At 36.8% G+C, this 23,518-nt stretch overlaps 1 protein-coding gene across 6 annotated transcripts in view; it reads right to left on the bottom strand.

Moving 5' to 3' along the window:
* BORA (BORA aurora kinase A activator) overlaps window positions 1-23,518 on the bottom strand; it is a 27,856-nt gene that overhangs the window by 2,713 nt on the left and 1,625 nt on the right. For 2 of the 6 annotated variants that reach the window (XM_070578443.1, XM_070578444.1), the window contains exons 2-10: window positions 23,322-23,489; window positions 21,220-21,326; window positions 18,141-18,186; window positions 15,204-15,285; window positions 10,354-10,419; window positions 9,749-9,805; window positions 9,105-9,331; window positions 8,341-8,476; window positions 5,673-6,283 (exon numbers count right to left, since the gene is read on the bottom strand). In XM_070578443.1, coding sequence (XP_070434544.1) covers window positions 5,673-6,283; window positions 8,341-8,476; window positions 9,105-9,331; window positions 9,749-9,805; window positions 10,354-10,419; window positions 15,204-15,285; window positions 18,141-18,186; window positions 21,220-21,326; window positions 23,322-23,489 — 1,500 coding nt within the window. The remainder of the gene's footprint in view (window positions 1-5,672; window positions 6,284-8,340; window positions 8,477-9,104; window positions 9,332-9,748; window positions 9,806-10,353; window positions 10,420-15,203; window positions 15,286-18,140; window positions 18,187-21,219; window positions 21,327-23,321; window positions 23,490-23,518) is intronic. The other 4 variants (XM_070578448.1, XM_070578447.1, XM_070578445.1 and 1 more) reach the window with 2 other exon arrangements.

Raw genomic sequence — 23,518 nt, 5'->3', positions numbered from 1 at the left:
TAAACAAAATTTACCTAAAAAGCATGCTACCTTTAAGAATATTCAAGGTAATATACATTTTTTAAAAGGTAGGTTACATTATACTCACATGCACTGCTGAAATAATAATCATAAGCTTCAAAATAGTTCTACATTAATATATAACGGCTCTAGATGTTAGTTCAACTTTTCATTTTAATTAGAATTGTAGCATTCTAGGACACATTGTTACGGCCAAAAAGAGCAAAAGAAAAAGGATTCTAGCAAACTTCAGTTTTGGTACATATATGATAAATATCTGAGTGACTAAAGTGCCAGGCCCTGTATAGCACTTTATATAATACCATTCTTCTTTTCTCCTTACAACACTATTCACTTGACAGATGAGGAGGCTAGGGCTGAGAATGGTTAACTTTCAGTGTCAGACAGAATGAGGTGATGAAGAGCTGAGGCTCCAAAACGCCGTCCACGACGCACACCGCATTCACCCGCACAGTGCCGAGCACCAAACACAAAGTCCCACAAGGGGCCACCTTGCGCTTAAGCCCTTTTCTGCAAATTCGGCACGGAGAGAAGAGAGAAGACTCTAGTTTTGCACCCCCCCGTCCCCACAAACATTAGAATAGCCTAGAAAGTGCATTCTATCATAATCTTAAGAAAAATGTTACCAGTTTTCAGGGATGGATGCCTATTGTTCAGTACTGGGAGTCACATCCCATTTGAACGAAAGCCCCTTTTGACGTGTAAAAAACAATCTTACATTACATCCCAGCGGAAAGACCTCGTTCTGCTGTTATTCAACAGCTATTTGGTCAAAAAATGTCATCATCAGCTTGCTTCCAGAAACTGCCAATTACTCTTCCTTTTATTATTCACCAGTGCCAAAAAACTTGCTTATACAACTCAATACTAATACTTAACTGAATATGCCAAGGGAAAAGTTAATAGTACAGTAGTGAGTAAGTGAGGCACACAGGGAGTCTGTCGCTCTCTACAGGAAGAGAAGGATCAATGGGCACCCCATGAGATGGTGGCTGACCACCTGGCTCTCTTCTAGACCACTGCTAAAGTCAATGCCTACTGACAACACAGATCATCTCGTCACTCCACACAGGCATCAAGGTGGCATCAGCAGCATTTTACAGCTGAGAAGGATGAGGTGCTCAAAACGATTAAAAAGTCATGCTCTATTCACTCTCAAGTGGATCTTGCCTTAGGATCTCACAGCCCATAAATAACAGAACTCTAATTCAAACTAAGTTCTGACTGCAATGTTTATAGTCTTCCAGCTGCACTATGCTGCCTTTAAAAGGTGTCTCGACTGCCAAGCATCCTACACATTGTTACTAAATTCATTTTTCTCCTACATAAATCAGATGCGGTCTTTTTAAAACCTTAAGTGGTTCACAACTGTTGTAACTTACAAGGCGTTCCCTAAAGTCTGGCCTCAGCACTCCTTCCCTTGTCATTCTCACCCTCATCATTCTGTCTCTCTTGCTTGCCGCCTTTCACAAAGGACTCTGCCTCCCATCACTTAATGAAAACCCACTGTGTTCAGGACAGTTTCCTCGCATTAAGCACAATGATCATACTTTTATCCTATAATCCCATTATTATCTCCATTTTAAATAAGAGGGAATGAGCTCAAAGAAGTTTTCACTTTCTGAAATTTATAAAACTAACAGAGCTGAGAAATAAACAAATCTGCCATTTTGCTTCTCCAAGCCCATGTTCTTTAAAGCCGTGCTAGCCCCCTGCTACAAATATGTGCACCCACGCCCATCCTGGCCCCCTGCCCTCCTATAAGAGCAGAGGGGTTATTACTGCTAATCCTCCTAGCAGAGCTCTAGAATCTATCCCATCTTGTGTGCCTCAGTTCCCTCATGAATAAAACGAATCACCATTTTATAGATGGGATCTATTGCACTGCCGGAAGGTATCATAAGGATCAGATTCTGACTGTAAAATACATGGCCTGCTCTTTAATACTCAAAAGGAGACATACCTGATACCTATTATTAATAATTATCCTGCCTGGGCCGGCCCCGTGGCCGAGTGGTTAAGTTCACACACTCCACTGCGGCGGCCCAGGGTTTCCTGGTTCGGATCCTGGGTGCAGACATGGCACCGCTTGTCAGGCCATGCTGAGGTGGCATCCCACATGCTACAAGAGAAGGACCCAAAACTAAAATATGCAACTATGTACTGGGGGGATTTGGGGAGGAAAAGCAGAAAAAAAAAAAAGATTGGCAACGCTTGTTAGCTCAGGTGCCAATCTTTAAAAAAAAAAAATTATCCTGCCTGATTTCTAGTTTTCTTCTTTTTACTCTTCTCCCTCTCTTCTTCATTTAAATATGCTAGTTTCTCCCATTAAAATAAAAATAAAGTAAAAAAGAAAACCACAAAAAGATCCTGGACTTTAATGTTCTCCTACAGTTATCAAAATCTTTCCCTTCACAACGAAGATTCTTCAAAGAGTTATCCACACATATCTTTTCATTACTGCACCTTCTTTACCTTCCTTCCATTCACTTCTCACCTCCCCACCTTAAGGCTGCTAACTCACCAAATTACTCCTGTTACTAATCCAACAGCCACTTTTCAAGCCCTATATCCCTCGCTCTTATTTTGACAGTACTAACGATTCTTTCCTCTTAAGACAGTCCGTGACACCATGCTGTCCTACCGTCCCTCTCCCTTCTGGCTGGTCCTTCTCAGTCTCCTTCAGGGGTTCTGCTTCCTTTACCCACCCCCTCAATTTTTCCTCAGGGTTCCAAATGTTGCCCTAGTCTTCTCACTTTATACAGTCCTTCTTCTTGAACTCATCTATGCACTCATTCTGCTTTCATTCTACAAATAGTTAATGAGTACCAGGTTTTAAAATAAACTCTGGGATGAACAAAAACATATATGATTGCTGGATTAATGGTCAGATTGGAAAGAATGGAAAATGTACATGGAATTATGAAACCATAATGAGATCCTGCTTGGCCAGTGTGATCAGGGAAGGCTCCTTTGAGGACATGACCCTTAAGTTGTGAGCTAAAAAATAAACAGGAGTTAACTCGGCAAAGTGGGAAAGGAAGGAATTCTACACAGTGTGTGCAAAGGCTATTTGACAAGAGGGCATATGGTTATTCAAAACTCTAGAAAGCCAATGTGACAGAAACAAAGAGGATGAAGGGAAATAAAATGAGGCTGGAGAGTAAGACAAAGGCCAGACCAGGCTATAGATTTTTAAATTAACACCAAAAACAAAGACGAAACAAAAAAAGTTTAGAAATTAAAGATGAGATGTAGAAACAAAAACTCCAAAGAAGGATTATTATATAAAGTCGAGGAAATTTCCCAAAAACTAGGACAAAAAGGAGATGAAAAATATACTGAAAAGATTTTTAAAAACTGGAGAATCAAAAAGAGTTCAGTGACAACGGTGAAAATGACAGAGGAGAAAACTAAGATATTATTCAAGGAAAGATTCAAGAAGTGAAGGGCAGGAGTTTACAGATCATCAGGGCCCACTGAGTGCCCAGCACAAATAATGACAAGAATTCAAAGAATCCACACCAAAGAATCACTGAAGTTTCTGAACACTGGGGACAAAGAAAAGACCCTCTACTCCAGAAAGGGGGTAAAAAGAGATCATATACAAAAGATTGAGTATTTAAATGGTTTCATCTCTCTCACCAGCAATACTGGAACAGAATCAATGAAGCAACGCCTTCAAGCTCTGAAAGACAACTATTTCCAAACTCTCAAATGTGAGAATAAAGAACACATGCTCCGACATGCAGTATCTTGAAAAATGTACTCCTCCTCAGAAAACTACCAGAAAACGTGTTCCAGTAAAAGTGAGAAGTAAACCAGGAAAGAGAAGAATGGAATATAGAAAACACGATAGAGAACACAGGAGAGATTAAGGGAGTTCCCAGGATGAAGGTAAAAGAATATTCCAGGACGACAGCTGTGCACCACACGTGGAGGCCAACCATCCATAATAAAGCAAGCTAAAAGGCCCTGGGAAAACACGGCTGTCTTCAAATGTTTGAAAGCTACTTCTGTGGTAGGAAAACAAGAATGGATGAAACATTTTTAAGCTACAAAATGCCCTGCAAAAGGTGGGCATTATTATGCTGTGGCCTAAAGGGTAAAATTGAGACCGATGAGTAGATATCACAAACAGACCCATATTTTAACACAATATAAGGAGGAGGCTTGTAATGGTAAGAGAAGTCTGAAAACGGATTGGAACATTCCTAGAGGTATGCAAGCACAGAGAGGATGACAATTTAGTAGTGATAAAGGCCTCTGATAGGTGTCGGATTGGATGATTAAGGTGTATTTCAACAAGACTATCTTATGATTCTTCTATAAATGTTCTGAAAAAAGAAAGTGAGAAAAAGAAGTAAATACCTTTAAGCCTAAGTTTATTTTTCCAAGGTTAAGAGCTTTTTCTACTTATGTGTCCAATTTTAGAGGCTAAAACATGTAAAAGTGATTCTAGTATTTTTTTTTGAGCAAAGAACCTAGAAGTCAGGGTAGACAACATAGGCATAAAAATATGAGCAAAAGATTATATTTAATTTTGGGTCATTTAGAATCCCTCCATGAGTTTTATACTATAGCATGCCCGAACTGACAGCACTATAGTATTATAGAGTTGTTGTGAGACTTAATTAATACACATAAAGTGGTTAGAAGACAGCCTGGCACACTGAAACACTGTGAAAGTATCAGCTGTTACTATGAGTCAGTATAAACTTGGATTAAAGAGCATGGACTCTACAGCCAGACTGCCAGGATTCAAATCTTGGCTCCACCACTTACTAGCTATATAAGCTTTAGGCAATTGACTTAACCTCTCCGACCCTCAGTTTCCCATAAAGTGGAGATAAGAGTACACCTATTTCACAGGACTGTTGTGAAGATTAAACTTTCCACATGTAATGTACTCAGAATAGTCCCTGGCATATAATAAGAGCTATGTGTTAGAGATTGTTACCATGAAACGGCAGGTAAGAATTGCCTTTCTGACTATTTTGAAGTTCTTTCAAAATTCTCAGCTCAAAGAATACTGCAATTCATAGAACAAATGTCTTTCTGAAAGTACATGCTGGCTATGAAGCGCATTTGTCAAATGAATTATGCTTTCTTATTGCCAGATACTGCAAAATGGGAAATGTACGATTACATGAAAAATGTTGGTTATAAATCACATTTTCTGAAAGAAAACTACAAAAAATATACACATAAAAGGGCTCTAAACTGTTTTTTCTCCCTAAATCATATAAAGGAAAAACAAAAACTATTGTATTTTTAAAATACAAATACTATACCAGAAATTGACTTCCTTTGGCACTAGATCCACATGAAAGAGAGATGAATCCTGAGAAGCTGCCTGACTCTAGGCAGTCTGTATAAACAGAGCAGCTCGATTTCTTTTCTGCTCTCATCTTTTCCTACTCCAAATAAACATCAGTTAATGAGAATATTACATATACATCATCAGTCCAAACTAAAAGAAACTATCCCTCATGGTATCACCTGGTATTGCTATTTTTAAAAAAAATATTATATAATGCTATAGTCTGCACATTTAACCCATTTTCTTTGTTACTGTAATCTTAGAACAGACAGGATAAAGAATACCAAGAGAACAAAGTAAAGGACTACAGAATATTAAAACACCTTACCTGAATGTTACTGCTTTCACAAGGAATGACACTACTTTCTGCAAGAGGTGACATGCACATATGAGAGTTTTCGATGCTGAAGGCAATCCCACTCACAAAATCAGCCACGGGTAAGCTCCCATTGTCAACCGGCTCCTTAATCCAGGTGTTCTGGTCTGCTATCTCTACAGGATCAACCATATCCACAGTGTTATTCTCCTTTTCACTTTCAACATCCTGCAGCAGTGCTAATTCCTTCTCAGAAGCACTGGACTGATTCTGTGTAATGGACATGGCAGTCACCAGTAAACGTGGGCCGCGTGGAGAAGCGTCATTACTCAACTGCCGCAGGTGTACTGCAGCAGTGTCCATGGCTGGTGAGGAGGCATCTGCGGAAGGAAGACTCCCTTTATCTTCTTCATCTTCACTGTGAGCCTCAAGAGGAAAAGGAATCCGAATCAGTGAGGTCCGATACTGAGTACCACCTCTACACATCTCCAGTCGCATAGGAGACCAATTTTTAATTGGTGAGCAGCCATCTATATAAGGACTTCTGATACACGGATTAGGAATTCCATTAGAATTTCTTCCAGATGAAGCCTCGGGAGAATGAACAGTAAACTTCCTTTGTTCTAAAAGATTGGAAAAGAAAAATTACATCACAAAAACATGAAAATGGAAAATGAAAAGCCATTACTAAACGGTAATCATCACATTTCATGACAGAAAAACTAGCTTTCTATAACAGTTTTGTTGTTTTCTAATGTGAAATTTTGGTGTTAAAAACAATAGCACAAACGAATGCGGCTCAATAAGCAGGATGAGGCTCTTCAAAAAGAATTCCTCTGGCACCTTCCCTTTTTTAATTAAACAAAATATTTTATTCCCTGAGAATTACTTCCTCATAAGCACACTGCTACTTCAACAAAACTGTTCATACACAAGATACCAGACAAACCAGCTGACAGCTACAGTGTAACAGCTGTACCTGGCAGATGAAATACATAATAATCTATTCGTGTTTATGCACAATACCATAAGCAACATTAAAAGGCAAACAAACTAAAATAATGTTTGCAATAATAAAGAGTGTAACAATGATAATCAAAATGCTTTAAAATTTTTTTTAATTAAAAAAAATTTAATAGTTTTTATAACAATTAGCTTAAAAAACCAAAGTTATAAAATAAGGGCAAAAGTACATAAACAATCCTCTCAACGGTAAATAAACATATGAAGTGTTCAGCCACACAAATAATAAAAAATATGGAAGTTAAAGCAATGAGAGATCATTTGTTTAACAAAAACACTTAAATCTGACCTAATAATTCTGCCCTGCCTCCCCCCAGCAAAAAAAAAAAAATGACCAGTAAACATTCGGCAAGAGTTCATCACAATAATCAGATACAGAAATTAAAGCAGTAGGAGACCTTTGTGTAGTGTGCCAAATTAACAAACATCAAAAAGAACGGTAAGACCAGTGCTTCTGGATAGGACAAAACTGTCTTTCTTACACATTATTGATGAAAATTCCAATTGTTGCAAACTTCTATGAAGAAAATTTGACAAAATTCCTAAAGGGTATTAAAAACATTCTCCCCGGGCCAGCCTGGTGGCGCAGCGGTTAAGTGCCCACTTTCCACTTCTGCGGCGGGGGGTTCACCGGTTCGGATCCTGGGTGTGGACATGGCATCGCTTGGCCCACCATGCTGTGGCAGGCGTCCCACATATAAAGTAGAGGAAGACGGGCACAGATGTTAGCTCAGGGCCAGTCTTCCTCAGCAAAAAGAGGAGGATTGGCAGCAGTTAGCTCAGGGCTAATCTTCCTCAAAAAAAAAAAACATTCACCCCTTTCGACCAAATAATTCCACTTCTGAGAATTTTACTTAAGGAAATAAATATGTACAATACAATGTATATACCAGGATAATCATTAGTTTTGTGATAAAGGAAAATTAGAAATAATTTAAATGTTTATCAATAATTGAAAACAAATGGTACATCTGTGAAATGGAGTATTATATAGTGATTCAAAAATCATGGTTTCAGACAATAATAAATGACTTGAATAACGTATGAAAATACTCATAAAATGCTTTGTGAACAGAGCAGGATATAGAACTATACATATATATATATGTGCGTGTGTGTGTGTCCACATATGTGTGGAGCTATATATGCACACACAAATATAGACATACATACATAAAGGAAAGACTAATAACAATAGTTTTCAGTTTTCAATTTTTATTTACTATATATAAGTTTATTAAATTGCGATTAATTTTCAAAAAGTGCTATAATTTTTTTCAAAGAGAAACTGACATATTGCAAAGAGGAATATGTAAATTTCCACATACTATCTTTACCTTAAAAACCTTACTCAAACCAATATATCTTTACAAAATATGAACATCCTATTACCAAAGTCTGAACCTATAGGTCAGAAGCCATACAAAACCAACTTATCCCTAAAATTGCCATCTTTCTTTGATTTATAAGAAGGTTTGATAGAAATACTGCTAATCAAATGACCCGTATTTAACACTAAAGTAGAACTTTGCTGAAAATTGCAGTCTTGGAAGGTAAATTCAAGGTATATGTTAAAAAACAAGCTAGAAAGAGCCTCGTTAATAAGAAATACTGACAGGATAAAAATTTAAAGTCGGCATTTTATTGAGAGACATACCTGCGAGTGGTGTCTTTCCTATCTGAAATGCTACTGGTGAGAAAGTGGGTGAAGAGACAGGTGAAGGAGGACTGGTTATGCTTCCCAGACTGTACTTCTTTGCACTACCCTGAATAGGGCTGGAAGAAAACTGCCCCTATAACAAAAATAGATAAAATTATATGGTTTTCTCCCTCCACTCTGTTAGACCACATGCCATTTGTCTTCATCTTTGCAACACATTCATAAACTAGGTTGTACAAACTTTGGTCATTCACCAAAACCAAGAATGCTACCTCCGCCTTTTGGCAAAAGGCATGATGCCAAAAGGCAAGCCATCTTGTAACAAGGACAGTGAAAAAGATTGTTACAAAATTCTGAAATAGAATATATTAGTCAAGATAAAATACAAATGCACTGTGTTTACACAAACCCTTACAACACTTCATACTAAGCGGCTGTTTACAAAAAATTTCAAATTAAGTTACTCCATTAATGCCATAGATCTAGCTGTCTTACTGAAAATCTTACATACTTCAGTAAACAAGTTACAACTGAAATTCCTTGAGACTCATGATAAAGTGGGTCATCCTTTATAGCTCTAAACACAAAATTGGAGAGGCTGACCAAAAACATTCTTATGACTAAGGACAAAATGTGAACTATGCTAATCTGTACAAAATATAAAACCCCAAATACAATTATTCCTCTTGAATACACTATGGGCACCTAGGTCCAAGTATATCTATAGCAAAATAACCAGCCATTTTCAGTACACCTCTTACCGAGCTCGGTGTCTGCACAGGGCTCCTACACCGTACAGGAGATAAATCTATTGAATAAAAAACCTCGAGTGATGCTTGAGCACCATTGTGAGCACTTCTCGGAGAAGCTGGAGGTAAGGAGTCAGAGATACTTCCATTCCCATCTAAAAATAGCTTTCTTCTGAGGGATGAAGAACTAAGGTTTCCAGGAGATTGATCTGCAAATTCATCAGCTCTAAAATAGTCACCTGCATTTAATGTTAACAGAATAAAAGACAAAGCTAGTCATTTTGAAGAGCAATAATATTTCAGTTATCTGATGTTTAAAAACCAGCATGTACTATACGTTTGAATTGTTTTCAAAAAAGGCAAAGTGTAACAGCATATGTGATGTTTTAAATCTGAAATTATTCCTTCTTTTTGGAGTGCTTCATTAATAGTACAGGTAAGACCAGTAAGATGTCTCCAGGAATAGTTTATGTCTATAGCAAAGTTCATTATGATAAAAGGCTAATTCAGGCCATATTAAAGAATAAGGAGAAATCTCAGGATGGCTCCCCACTTCTTTAGAAAGAGGCATTGCCACATATTCCCATTTACAAAAAGCCATCAAAACAAAACCTTTTATTTAATTTATTAAAGGTTTAAATGGATACAATACTTACCTAATATATTTTCTAAATTAAAATCCACAGGAAGAGACAGCAATGTCTGACAAGCAGCTGGAGGCAAGCAGATAAATAAATACAAACACGGATAAATCAATGTGAGCACATTACATGCAATTTAGCATGTGCTTCCCAATCAACCGTCTCCCCATGATGTTCCAGCCACGCTGAATTATTTCATTTATGCATTCTATTATATAACATGCCACCTTCCAATAGATGGTTTCCCACACTGTCTAGCACTGATGTAAACCTGTTAATGATAAAAGTTAACTCCTGGTTGTGCTGTTGGCACTTGAATCAAAAAAGGAGTCAGCAATCTATATTTGGGGATAGATTTTCCAATATTAACAAATTTTCAAAAGAATGCTTTCCATAACCAGAGATCGATGCACATGCGTTGAACAAGAAAACATACTGCTGTTCCTAAAACACGGCTGTACGCATCTACTCTAATTGCTTCTAAACATCAGCTCTCATATAGCTCATTCATAAAATGTAAACACTTACAATTCCAGTGTAAAGTGTTATCACATGAACAGAATTTAAAATCAAACGCAGCTTAATATGGAACATAGTTCTCAGATTATATACATACTCACCATTGCTTTTCTCAGTATGGATAGTCAGCTTTCCTCCAATTGGAGATTCATTATTTATGTCAACACCTGTAAAACATTTTGCGTGAAAAATCTTACATTATATATTCTTCATTTATTTTAGGGTTACTTTTTCCAGAGTAAAAAAGTGAACAAAGTGGAAACTTTCATTTTATAACATCAAAAAAGCAAATGTCTACATATACAGGTATATAATTTGGCATGTTACTATTAAGTTTATTTTTAACTTTAAGGGAGCACAGGGATAAAATTTGGAGGATTACCACATCAAATAGTAATATTTTTAGTAATATTTTTTAAGGAAAGCATAGTTGTTCTCCATGATGTCAACCCCAAAAGGCTAGGAATGCATGTCAGCCATCCTCAGTGGCCTCAAACAGATCCTCTGTTGCAGAATGTTTTTCCAAAATGGGTTTAAATAAATTGTCTGAATTAAAATGCCAGATGATTTTGACGAAAGCTGCAATCTGATAAATAAAACCACGTTCAGTTTTTTTCACGACAGGAGTCAAAAATAAGGCTGTAAATAATTTTTTAAACAATGGAAAGTTAATGACTAAATATTAAGTTTCATAACTTGAAAATCACCAGATTAAAAAAACTACAACACACAATGAAAAAAATGGCTAATATAAATAAAATAAAAGGAAAGAAAACAGAATAAAGACTGGTAACCTAACAATCCTAAATAAATGGGTGAATGAGTGAGTGGGTGAATGAGTTAAAGTCTCCCATTAAATACTATCAGAATGAGTAAAAAAGCAAAACTCTAGATTCAAATGCCTTCTTTGCTGTAGGCTGCATGACCTTCTACAAAGCAAACGTAAGCAAGGCACTCGGCTGCCGAAAACCCTATAATGTCCTTGGTCCATAGGCTGCAGTCCAAACACCTTCAGGGCCAGAAAGCCCTTCAAAAACCTTGTCTCTGTCTCTAGCACAGTTGTCTCCAACTAAACACTACTATTTGAGTACCTCAAAAGAGGCAAGTTGAGCCAGCCCTGACAGTCTATTGCTTAAAGTTTGGCACGCTCCGCTTTGGAGGTCGGGGTTCACTTCCCGGTCCCAGAACCAAACCACTGGCCTGTCAGTTGCCATGCTGTGGCAGTGGCTCACACAGAACTAGAAGGATTTATAATTAGGATATACAACCATGCACTGGGGCTTTGGGGAGAAAAACAAAACAAAACAGGTTTTCTGTCTGACCTCTAGGTATTTCTCACAGTCTTTCCTCTCTGACTTTTCTCCCCCATTCCCCAAGTCTGGCTAATTCAAGTCTCAGCTTAAATTGTGTCTTCTCCCAGGGGTGCCTTTCCTGACCTCCTTACATCAGACAGACATCTACAGCAGCATTACTGCAACACTCTTCAAGTGTACTGCAAATGTTTTGTTGGTTGTTTCCTCTAGAAGGACTTCTTAAGTAAGTTTAAGACCACAATCGAATGAAGAAAAAAAATGGATGGATCTGATTACACCAAAATAAGGACTTCTATGCAACCAAAAACATCAAGAACAAACATAACATACATATGACAGAATGGAAGATGATATTTGAAATGCTTAGAACTAATACAACTACATTATACAAGGTATCTTAGAAATTGACAGGAAAAAAAGAAGACAACTCCAATAGGAGTATGACCAATGAATTATGAATAGGCATTTTACAAGAGAGGAAATAAAAAATGTCATTAGTGTATGAGAAATGAAAATTAAAACAATTCATTTAGAATGTAAAACAACCCATTAGAAAGGCAAAAATTTGAGAGCTGAATAATGTCAAGTGTTGGCAGGGATGTCAGGACATAGGAACCCTAGGCACTGTTGGTGGCCATGGAGACTGTGTAGCCATTCTGGAGAGCAGTCTGGCACTGCGTAGTCAAATCAAATAAAAACATAGCCTATAACTCAGAAATTCTCAGCCTATGTGTATATTCCAAAGAAATTCTCACTCAAGTCCTAAACAAAAACACACGAGGATATTCATGAAAGTACTTAGCTGCATAAATACTAGTAGAAGTTGACAGCATAAGCCGATGTGTATGAACAAAATCATTTTTCCTACTGACTCACCACTTCCTTTGTTAATTGTAAAGTAAATAATACTGAGCACTTACCATGTGCTAGGTACATAATCTTGTAAGTATTATCTCATTTAAATCTCATAATAACCATCATTTTATAATAAGGAAACTGAGGCACAGAAAAACTAAGTTACTCCCCTAAAGTCACAAACCTAGTAAGCTATACTGGGCATTCAAACCCAGACAATATTACCCTAGAGTAAGGGTCAGCAAATGATAGCCCACGGGACAAATCTGGCTTGTTGCCCATATTTGTAAATAAAGTTTACTGGAACACATCCACACTCGGTCATTATGTATCATCAGTCGCTGCTTTTGTGCTACAGCAGTAGAGTTGGATGGTTGTAGCAGAAACGATGTGGCCTGAAGACCCTAAAATATTTAATATTTGGTCCTTTACAGATAAAAGTTGCCAATGTCTACCTTAACATAGCATTGTCCACTAAAGCTTTTTCTGTGATGATGGAAATGTTCTATTTCTGTGCTGGCCAATATGGTTGCTACTAGTGTGGCTACTGAGTACATGAAAGGTCAATAGGGTGACCAGGGAACTAAATTTTAAATTTTAATTTACTTAAATTTAAAGAGCCACATGTGGCTAGTGGTTACCTTATGTCAAGAACTGTGAAGGGTCTGAGATTTTACCCTACTTGAAAGCTAACAAGTTAGTGTGTCAGTGTTCCATGGATGCTGGCTGAAGACATGAGGCTTCTGGGTGAAAGACAAAGGACTTCATTGTTCCCAGCACAGCAGGCAGCATAAGCTTCATGTTCATGTCAGTTCCCTTTGCCCCTAGTCCTGAGGAGTGAGATGAAACAGCCCAGGTGGATGAAGTGAACACAGTAGGTTTGTGTCACAGCTGAGGAACCCTCAGTTTGGAAATCCCATTCCTGCTGCAAGCAAACCTGTTGCAGAGGGAGACCTTATCATATTATATTGGAGAGCAAAACAAACCTGCCTTCTGCTTTGGAGGGACACACTATATCTTCCAAGGATGTTCACAATACAAACATCCTTGAAAACAGTTTGAAACAAAACCTGTCCATGCCACTCCTCACAAGATGTATAGAAATTCAAGACCCATGAAGAACGGTCTTCAAAGCCATACTGGAAAGCACAACTCTGGAGCCCACTCTATTAACCGCTGTACTCTGTCATCATGGGCTTGATCAGCATATCAAAGAAGCTGTAGTATTTTTAACATCTTCCTGGTCCTACATCACTTTATCTAAAACAGGATACTTAGAATATGAAATGATGTTATAAAAAAGATCACATAACAAGGTTGATTCGCAGGGCTGGCCCGGTGGCGCACTGGTTAAGTTCGCACGTTCGGCTTCTCGGTGGCCCAGGGTTCGCCAGTTCGGATCTCGGGTGCGGACATGGTACCACTTGGCAAAGAGCCATGCTGTGGTAGGCATCCCACGTATAAAGTAGAGGAAGATGGGCACGAATGTTAGCTCAGGGCCAGTCTTCCTCAAAAAGAGCAAAAAGAGGAGGATTGGCAGTAGTTAGCTCAGGGCTAATCTTCCTCAAAAAAAAAGAAAGTTGATTCGTCTGTTCAAAAATCCAACAAGAATGTGGAGGGAAAAACTAATACCTATGAAAATGTCACCTTGGATATACCATTTCAGAGCTAGGAGGGATGTTAATACACTATCATCTGGTTCAACCTCTTTATTTTACAAATCAAAAACTGAGCCCTTAAAGAGACTGAACAACTTGATCAAGGTGATCCCTTCCTGGTTTATAGCAGCAGGAGGTCCCCAGCCCAGGTCTCCACCCACTATTGCATGCCACCCTTACTTTGTAATGGCTGAGAATATAGAATCTGAACTGAGAATGCCTAGTTGTGAATCCAGGCTCTACCACTTTTATCATCTCTATAACTCTGGACAAGGGATCTAAGCTTTCTAAAACTCGGTTTTCTCACCTTTAAAATGAGGCCAATAACAGCATCTACTTCATTTGAGTTGTCGTAAGGAATTTCTGAAAGCACTGAATAGTGCCCTGGCACATGGAAAGTGCTCAACCCATTTTACTTATTATTGGTGTGTTTTTGATAAAGAATGGAACAAATATTCCCTCTTATACTGAGAGCATAATTAATGTACGCTACATAGAAGAGTGGGGAATCCCACTGAAATGAGAAATGCATATAAACAAGTAACATTTGAACACTTCTCACAACCCAAAGGACGGTGAAAGCAATTATAATAAAACTATTTCTTGGAGGTAGAAAAATATTTGAAAGATTACTAGCTTGCCTTTCAATTTCCTTATTAATTTTGCAGATAATCAGCTGTATTACACTGTCCCAGAAGTCATGTAAATATCCATCCTTCCTCTCTAATTTGATAAGAAGTCAGCCAATTAGCAAAAAGTAAAGCAATTTAGGATTTCATTTAAAAAATTAACCTTCAAAATCACTGCAAAAATCAGTAACAATGCAGCTCTGCATTCAATATCAACTATTTCTGCATCTATGGATCCTCTATACCCATCATTATAACTGATATTCACAATGGTCATGAAGAAAAGTTAAATTCAGAATAGAATGACCAAAAAAGGAACTTAGTATATTTTAGCCAAGTTTTGAATCCTAACTCTTAAATAGTGAAATCCTCTAGTCTCTAGAAACTTAATTTATAACAAGCTTCCTGTGAAAGCAGATACACTGACACTTCAGTATATGTTGCTTTACATTTACTGATTTTTATGATTTTTATTCATGATTTTTAATACACTCACATTTATTGGAATGATAGTCTGAAAGCTGTTTCCCTTCATGATCAGTCCAAGGAGAGGGGACGATGACATCCTTAGTAAAAAACTAGGAAAATTAAAGTCACAAAATTAGGCATAAATTCCCCCTATGAATATGAAAAAGTACCTATGTTATTTTCAAATAACCATCAAACATGTTATACACTGACTTTATAATTATATTCTAAAATTTTAATAATTAACACAAATGACCTTTTCACAAAAAGTTGAAATGGAAGAAATTTAAAGTATATCTAAAGAGAAATCTTAATACTTCAAATCAACCACTTAAATTTAAAACTTGCAAATTCTGCTAACGGCATTAACCATACAGAAAATATTTTTAATTTCTCCCTCAATTTTTCTTTGGGGGGATGACAAAAGGGAGAATGAAGAGGGAAGGAATAAATGGAGATAGGTGTATATAAGTAAGCCAGTATGAATGGTGTGCTGAAGCTGGCTTGTACTGGCTATCAAGATCTAATTGTTAAATTTTCAGGAATTTTGTGGGTGTCTGTTATTAAACAAAGCCAATATTAAAAATAAAATTATGTGAACTTACAATAAATTATATTAAAAATAAAGGTAATAAGTACTCAAATCATCACTTGCTAATTATTTTACCACATTTACCAGGATTTAGGCTGTTGAGGTTAATCACATCTTTTGTATCTGTATGGTGGGATTCCTACGTATAACGGTATAGCACTGCGCTTCTTTGCCCACTCAGTGAAGTCACATCGGTAACCTGAAACTGGTGTGGGTGGAGCATGTACACCACGGTTAGCAGCAATCGCTAAAACTCACCCTCTCCCCACAATCAGAGGGCCAGCTGTTGAACATTTACTCAAATGCAGATAGAGCATTTAGATAAATGCCTTTCTTCTGTCATTCCAGAAATAAAATTAATTAAGCCTAATACAGTATTTTCTCCTTTCCTCTCTGTTTTGGGGGCAACTCAAAACATTTTCTTTACATTTTGCTATATCTATGACAAAGAACTAATTTCCTTGACTAAACTATCTAAGAACACATGAGGAAATGATGTAAAAAAGGGGGGCAGGGGAGCAGAGATTGTGATATAGACAATTCTCAGAAAAAAAGGAATATAAAGGACCCATAAACTTATGATGCAATGCATAAGGTCACTCAAAACAAATACAAATCCAAATAGCAAGATGAAATTTTTAAAGTAATAAGAGTAGCACAAACTAAGAATTTTGATAATAACCAGTACTGCAGATATGAGAAAACAGCATCATAATGTGCCCAGGAGTATAAATTGGTACAACCTTTTGAGAGGGCAATACAGCCAAATCTATGACAACTGAAAACACAATTCTGACTTAGCAAGTCCATTTCAAGTACACAAAGAAATATGTACCAGTGTGTTCACTGCAGCATTATTTGTGATAGGAAAACACCAAACACAATGTAAATATCTATGAACTGGGGCTGTGTTAGGTTATGGGACATACTATGGAATGTTAAGCTATTACTAAACATCAGTAAATGCGCTGATAATAAAAATATCTAAGAAAAATTATTAAGCAAAGAAAGCAAGATATAAAACAGTACGAGAATTGTGTAAAATATTTAAAGGATATGTGCTATTATACACATTAAATCATCCTGAAAGTATATGTAGAAATGTAACAGTAGTTACATTTAGGGAGTGGGAAGGGAGAACAAGAGGCTCTTCATTTTTTTTAATATTTTTTCTTTGCAGTTCAAATTTTTTGTTATTCTTACTACATGGCGCATGTATTCACTGTATTTCAAATGCATATATGAAAAAATTTAATCTGTTGCTGATGCATTACTTTCTTTCTGATACATTAACCCTAATCTTCATTCTGACTTTATTTTCCTAAGTTTTCTGCTGAATTTTGCTTTAAAAAGCTAAGGATTCAAAAGAGAAAGCTTATTTTCCAAGATGTTGGGAAATGGGAAAGAGTCTGAGAATATTGAAAGGGGAGCAATCAAGTGACTGGATTAGAATGGAAATTTTGAAATTAGTAGATTGATTAAGAAGTAGATAATGTTTGGCAGGAGTAAAGTATATGAAACTGTTTTCTAAGAAACAGGCTATATCTGAAATCCAAAGGGACAACATAGATACTAGAAAAATAAGTGCAGGAGGGGCCTGCACATCACCCGATTTCTGAACATGCCAGAGCTGAGGTCTGTGCGGTGCAGAAGAGACAAGCAGAGCTAAGGAATAGAGGTAGGCAGATGGGGCTAGAGGGGGAAAAGGAAAAATAAAAACTGTTGCCATGACAAAAAGATGTTTGAGGAAAAAAGACAGATTACCCTTACTTACACTCTAAGAGGACATCAGCAAAGAAAGCAAGAAAAAGTGGAAAACTTAGTTCATTATTTTTATTTCAAAAAATCCTACATTTATGATATACTTTTTTTATTTAGCAGTAAGATTTTATTTCATGAACTATCTACACCTTAAAAATCCAAAGAATTAACAACAAAAGATAAAACCATTACCAAACACCAATCTAGATTTTCAAGATCTGAAAATACTGAACTCCTTCTACATAAATTCCAACTTGAAACAGAAGTTTGTACTGAGCAGTATTTGGAAAGCACAAGAAGAAAAACTTGTGCCAGGGCCCTGAGAATGAAAAGATGAATGAAGCACAATATTGGCCAAAAAAGCATTCAGTCTAGGGCAGAGAAGCACTAAACCAATCATTCCAAAAGCATGTAAGTACTATGAGAGGCGCCAGAAGAGCTGAAAAACACTGGTCTTCTGGGAGCACAGAGGGGTGCTTAAGATAGCTGGATGGGCAGGTTGGTGGAGAGGTGGGACGGTAAAGGATCTGAAGGAAGTCTTCCTAAAAGAGGGGACACGCATGCAGAATTGATGCTTAACTGGCTTAATGATCAGTAACAGTTTTAAGTTACCTCTTCAATGGCTTTTTGTCTTTTGTCTTCCACATCTTTATCTATTCTATATAGAGATAAAGAAGAAAAATAACCAGGCCATTACTTCAGCTGCTTGAACATACAAAATAATAACCTTTCAAAGAAATAATTTCCTTCTCTTGAAAACTACCAAATGTTAAGCTCACTTTAAAAGAAAAGTTGGAATCTTATGATGTTTAGTAAATGATGGTATTTAGATATTTAGCATTGTGTTGTTAAGGCGTACCTCCCTCTTTTCCATTCATAATGTGAATGGAATAGTATTTTCTTTTAAAAAGCTTACATTGATATAATTTAAAAATTACTAATAACAACATAAAGAAAACTTGAATAAACCTTGTCCTTTAATCACCACAAATTCAGAAATATTTCATTCCACAGAAATCTAAAAATTGTCCAAATTCTTTCTCTTCAATTATAGCAAGTTTATCATAGTCGTAATTTTAGAATCCATTCTTACTCTGAAATAGAAAAGAAACTATCTTTCTCTTCAATTATAGCAAGTTTATCATAGTCGTAATTTTAGAATCCATTCTTACTCTGAAATAGAAAAGAAACTATCATCCTTACAGTTCTGAATAAATAAGCAAAATTATTAATTATGAAATAACAACAATATAAACTTTTGTCAAAATAAATTCTTTTTTCCCCCTCACTTTGATACAATATGCAATTACAGCAACATAAATTTATCAGCTATAAGATTTAACATAAATGTCAGGTCTCAAGCACAAGGCACAAACTTGCCAAGGACTCAGCAGTTAGCCTTGTAGGACCATTTCTGTAATCTGTTCCAGGAAAGAATACTTGCTTTCCATCAATAAACTGGTATGACACTATTTTCTTCTCAAATTTTTTTCAGGTATATATTTGTGGCTTAACAAAGCTTATATGATAATGTATATGTTTCAGAAATTAAAATCAAGTAGACTTTTCAAATAAGAGTATTATGAGAAAATAGACGATGACGATAATCTACATAGCTTTGAACAACAGCCATTTTGAGAGTAATAAGTCAGTTCTCTTCATCTCATCATGGACATAACTAGGTCAAAATGACAGAGCATAATAATAATAGCATAAAGTATTAGTAAGCTCTGATCTAGCATTACCTCATTTAGAAACCTTTCGCTGCTTCATCTGAGGGATTTTAAGAATCTGAAATATTCAGGTGATTGCTGGAAGCAGTGCAAATCAGTCTTGCCAAATACTGCAGAGCTAGATCATAGGAGGTTCTAAGAAGTCATATAGGAAAGAGCATCCTGACCAATACATCACAAGACACCGCTGTGATGCACACAGGTTACAGGCATATACTGAATGGATCCTTGGCAGTGGTGGGGGTGAGTGGGCGTGGGGTCAGGATTGTTCACCTCCTGTATGGACAGACTCATTTGTTCACACCAGCGTGCCTTACACTTATCATTTTTTATGTGAGCATGGCATGAAAAGACTAAGAAACACTGAAATAGGGAACTCAGATTAGGTAGGAAGAAACATTGGAAGCCACTGCTTGTTTCTAAGAATGAATCAACATGTTTTAAGAGTATACTCACTATCCTTGGTAGAAGCCATAACCACTCATTTAATTACACTAGTAAATTAAATTAAAATTAGGGTTTTTCCTCCTCTCCTCTACTACAAATCTATCTATTGAAATATACCAAGATTCTTTTCATAAACCCACCCAGACATTACACCATTTATTAACAACTATAGAAATGTTGTGTCACAACTTTGGTTAACTGTATTGTTGACTCTACAGGGCAGGAATAACATCCTATACTTCCTCAGTGTTCCTCATAGTGCCTCCTCGTGCTTAATAAATATCTCTTGACTGATAGATAATAGCTGTCCAGGGTTGAACATACTGAAGAGAAGAGGCAAAATAAAGCACACGGTTTGTGTGACATAAAAAATTTGTGACTCATTTGCTTTTAGATATTCTTTTCACCTTCTCTTTCAAAGGTATTATTTAGATTTAAGTTAAAAAAAACCTTTTATACTCTATCCCCATTCTATTCCCTTTCTACAACACTTTGGAGGGACGTTAATTAATTATGGGGGAGTAGTCATCAAGTCACCAAGCCATGAGAGGAAGGGGTAGAAAAACCAGACAAACATTTGCAAGAGCATTTCAATGTGTGTACATCTTTGTGTGACTGAATTCTAAAAGTAAAGGGAAAAGGATCATCCATTATTTTGAACTGACAACACATGCAACTTAGAACTGAAAATTAAAAGCTGGTCATACCAGTATGTGATTTCAAATATAAAAAAATCAGACTATAAAACTAACATCAACAAGAGTCCATCAAACTATTAACGAATACTGCTGTCTGTAATTTGTAACTACAGAATATGCAATTTATAATCAAAAACTAGGTCTGTTCCACCAAAGAAGTGCATGTTTTCACTCCATTAGGCACATTAAGCAGCACAAGTCTGAGGCACACTAGTGCTTGGAAACCTATCAACACATTAACAAAGAAGTCAAGGCTGCTATGATTACCAGGTGAATTCAAGACAATGTTATTCTGATCCCCAAGTGTCCTGTGCAAAGTTGGATGATGTCTAGAAAAGCTCTCTCTGTTGTTAATGGATACCCTTCCATTCGATGTGTCTTAACTTGGGAAGGGGATTTTCAGCTTCCCTAAAAATAGATGGCAATGAAACAGTGTTTTGCTTTACCCCCCACCACCAAAAAGGAAAACAAAACAAAAACTCAATGGCAGAAGCTTCAATCAGGCAGAAAGGGATAAATTTCAAAATGCCCTTCCGTCTACCCGTGCTGGGGAGGCAGAGTTGGCCCGTAAACAGCAGAGGGGGCAGGTTATCTCTAAAAGAAAAGGACTCCTACCCAGATTTGGAACTGATGGTGATGGAATCTTTCTGGATGCAGTTCTTTGAACTTGCTCTTCAGTTATTTAGGATAAATCTGTATCATAATTTTTCTTCCCCCATATCTTTTCAGATAAAAATATGCAATCTTTGGAATTTCCTCTTTCTTCACTGGAGAGTATGTCATCACACTTAGGTGCAAGAAAGGAAAACTTACCGAGAATGACTTAAGTATAAAGCTTGACGGTGAATGTCTTCCGGGTCTATTTCTACAGGATTTATTACAGCTAGTTGATCAATAGACCATCTAAATTTCCCTGGAGTCTTAATAAAAAAAAGTGAGCTTATGAGTAAAAGCAAACTAAAATAGTTCATCAAAATGCTAACCAATGTCAGCTTAAAAATATAATGTGAATGGTTATAATATAAAAATACCTTACAGCTCATATTTTAAAATCTGACTTTACCACTAAATTCAACGGCAAATGGTAATCAAATCACACTAAATAAACTGACTTGACTGTATGTCTTTGAAAACACCCAAACCTACCCTCTGGGTGATTTTTTCCATACTAATAGAAAAATCACAGTAGAGTAATAAAGGTATAGAAATTCCACAATTAGCACTCATCAGTGATGCAATGTGCCCAGGTAAAAGTAAAAATTGCTTAGTGTTCTCAAAGGTCTTTAGTTTCACTAAGAATGAAGCGAAATTAAAGTTCTAATTTAAAAAGTGCCAGGAAAAGCTCTTAAATAGTTGATCCTTAAAATAATTATGAAGGGCAACTAGTGCTGCCTTTCTGTATTCAACTATCCAACTAACCCAAAAATTTATCCAAATCCTAATCTGTAATTCAGAATATATTTTTGACAAATTCAGGCTTAAAAACCCCAGATACTATACATTCTGGCTTTGAGGAGTAAGTTGCAGTCATTCCATTATTTTTAAGACTAACTGATAACTAAAATTTAATATGATTCAATTAAAAATCATGAGGTCAGGGGGCCGGCCTGGTGGCATAGTGGTTAAGTTCACATGCTCTGCTTTGGTGGCCCGGGGTTCATGGGTTCGTATCCTGGGCATGGACCTACAAACCACTGACGAAGCCATGCTGTGGTGGCATCCCACATACAAAATTAAGGAAGGTTGGCATGGATGCTGGCTCAGAGCCACTCTTCCTCAAGCAAAAAGAGGAAGATCAGCAATAGATGTTAGCTCAGGGCCAATCTTCCTCACCAAAACACATACACAAACATACACACACACACACACACACCCCCCCCCCCACACCATGAGGTCAGATTAATGACTAACTATAAACCGTATAACTGTAAAACTTTCCTCTGGTACATACCTGCTTCAAGCTGATATGAAAGCGTAGCATAAACTGCCACACAGTTTGCAGATAATTTACTAGGTTAAAAGATCACACTTCGAAAGAACTTCTCCAGCGTAGCCCATAACAATAAAAATAAGCTAACGTGATGATGCCTTTCCAAATCTCCCGAAGAGCACTTTCCCTCCCACGTCACCCTTGAGCTTTACCACTGGTCATAGCACCTATCACATTTTTTTGAAGTTGCTAGTTTAGTTGTGTCTATCCTACTAGACGTTGGCTTCTTTTTATACAATCTGCAAGCTAAGAATCATTGGCAAAAACCAGAAAGAATATTAGTATTTCATGACATATGAAAATTACATGAAATTCAAATTCCAGTGTCCACAAAAAAAGCTTTACTGGAGCACAGCCATGTTTATTTTGCCTCTGGCGGCTTTTATGATACAAGGCAGAGATGAGCAGTTGTACATGGACCAGATGAACTACAAAGCCTAAAATATTTACTGCCTGGCCCTTGACAGAAAGTTTGCTGACCCCTGCATTAGAGTATAAGTTCCTTGAGAGTTTGTGTCTAATGACCCTGACTGTTCAAGGTATAACCTCTCTACCTGGCATTGTATCTGACACACGGCAGCATTCAAATAATGTTTGCTGAAAAAATGAGAATAGATAATTAGATGACAACACTCTTCTCTAATATGGTATTTGCAGATATATCACCAACCAGAGTATCTACCTGTAACCCACAGTTACAGGAAGCTAATACGTTATCTATTAAATTAAAAAAAAGAGAAATACTAACTAAAAAAAAATGTTCTAGCCAACTTCTTTTTAGCCCAACCACTAAATTAGAAAGATCAATACAATTTAAAAAGCACATTCTAGATATACATGTTCCATGATAAATTTCCCCCCTACCTTGTAAAGAAAGATATTTACGTTTAAAATTATTTGTAAACACAAGTCAAGAATAACTTACTGGCAATTTTGTTGATTTAAAAACAGAAGGACTGGAAAGAGTTTGTTCATGGAGATTAGAATAATCGCCAGGACTTTCAAAAGGATTTAAAACAGGGATCCTTCCTGGAGTTTCCGGTGTTATTTGCATTTTTGATTCTCTGACATCTCCCATAGCACAGAGGACAAACTAAAAAGAAATCAGAATTATGTGTAATA

The sequence above is a fragment of the Equus przewalskii genome, chromosome 16, assembly GCF_037783145.1.
Source record: "Equus przewalskii isolate Varuska chromosome 16, EquPr2, whole genome shotgun sequence".
Lineage (NCBI taxonomy): Eukaryota > Metazoa > Chordata > Mammalia > Perissodactyla > Equidae > Equus > Equus przewalskii.
The sequence above is the reverse complement of the archived record's forward strand: the minus strand, read 5'-3'. Positions and strand labels throughout refer to the sequence as shown.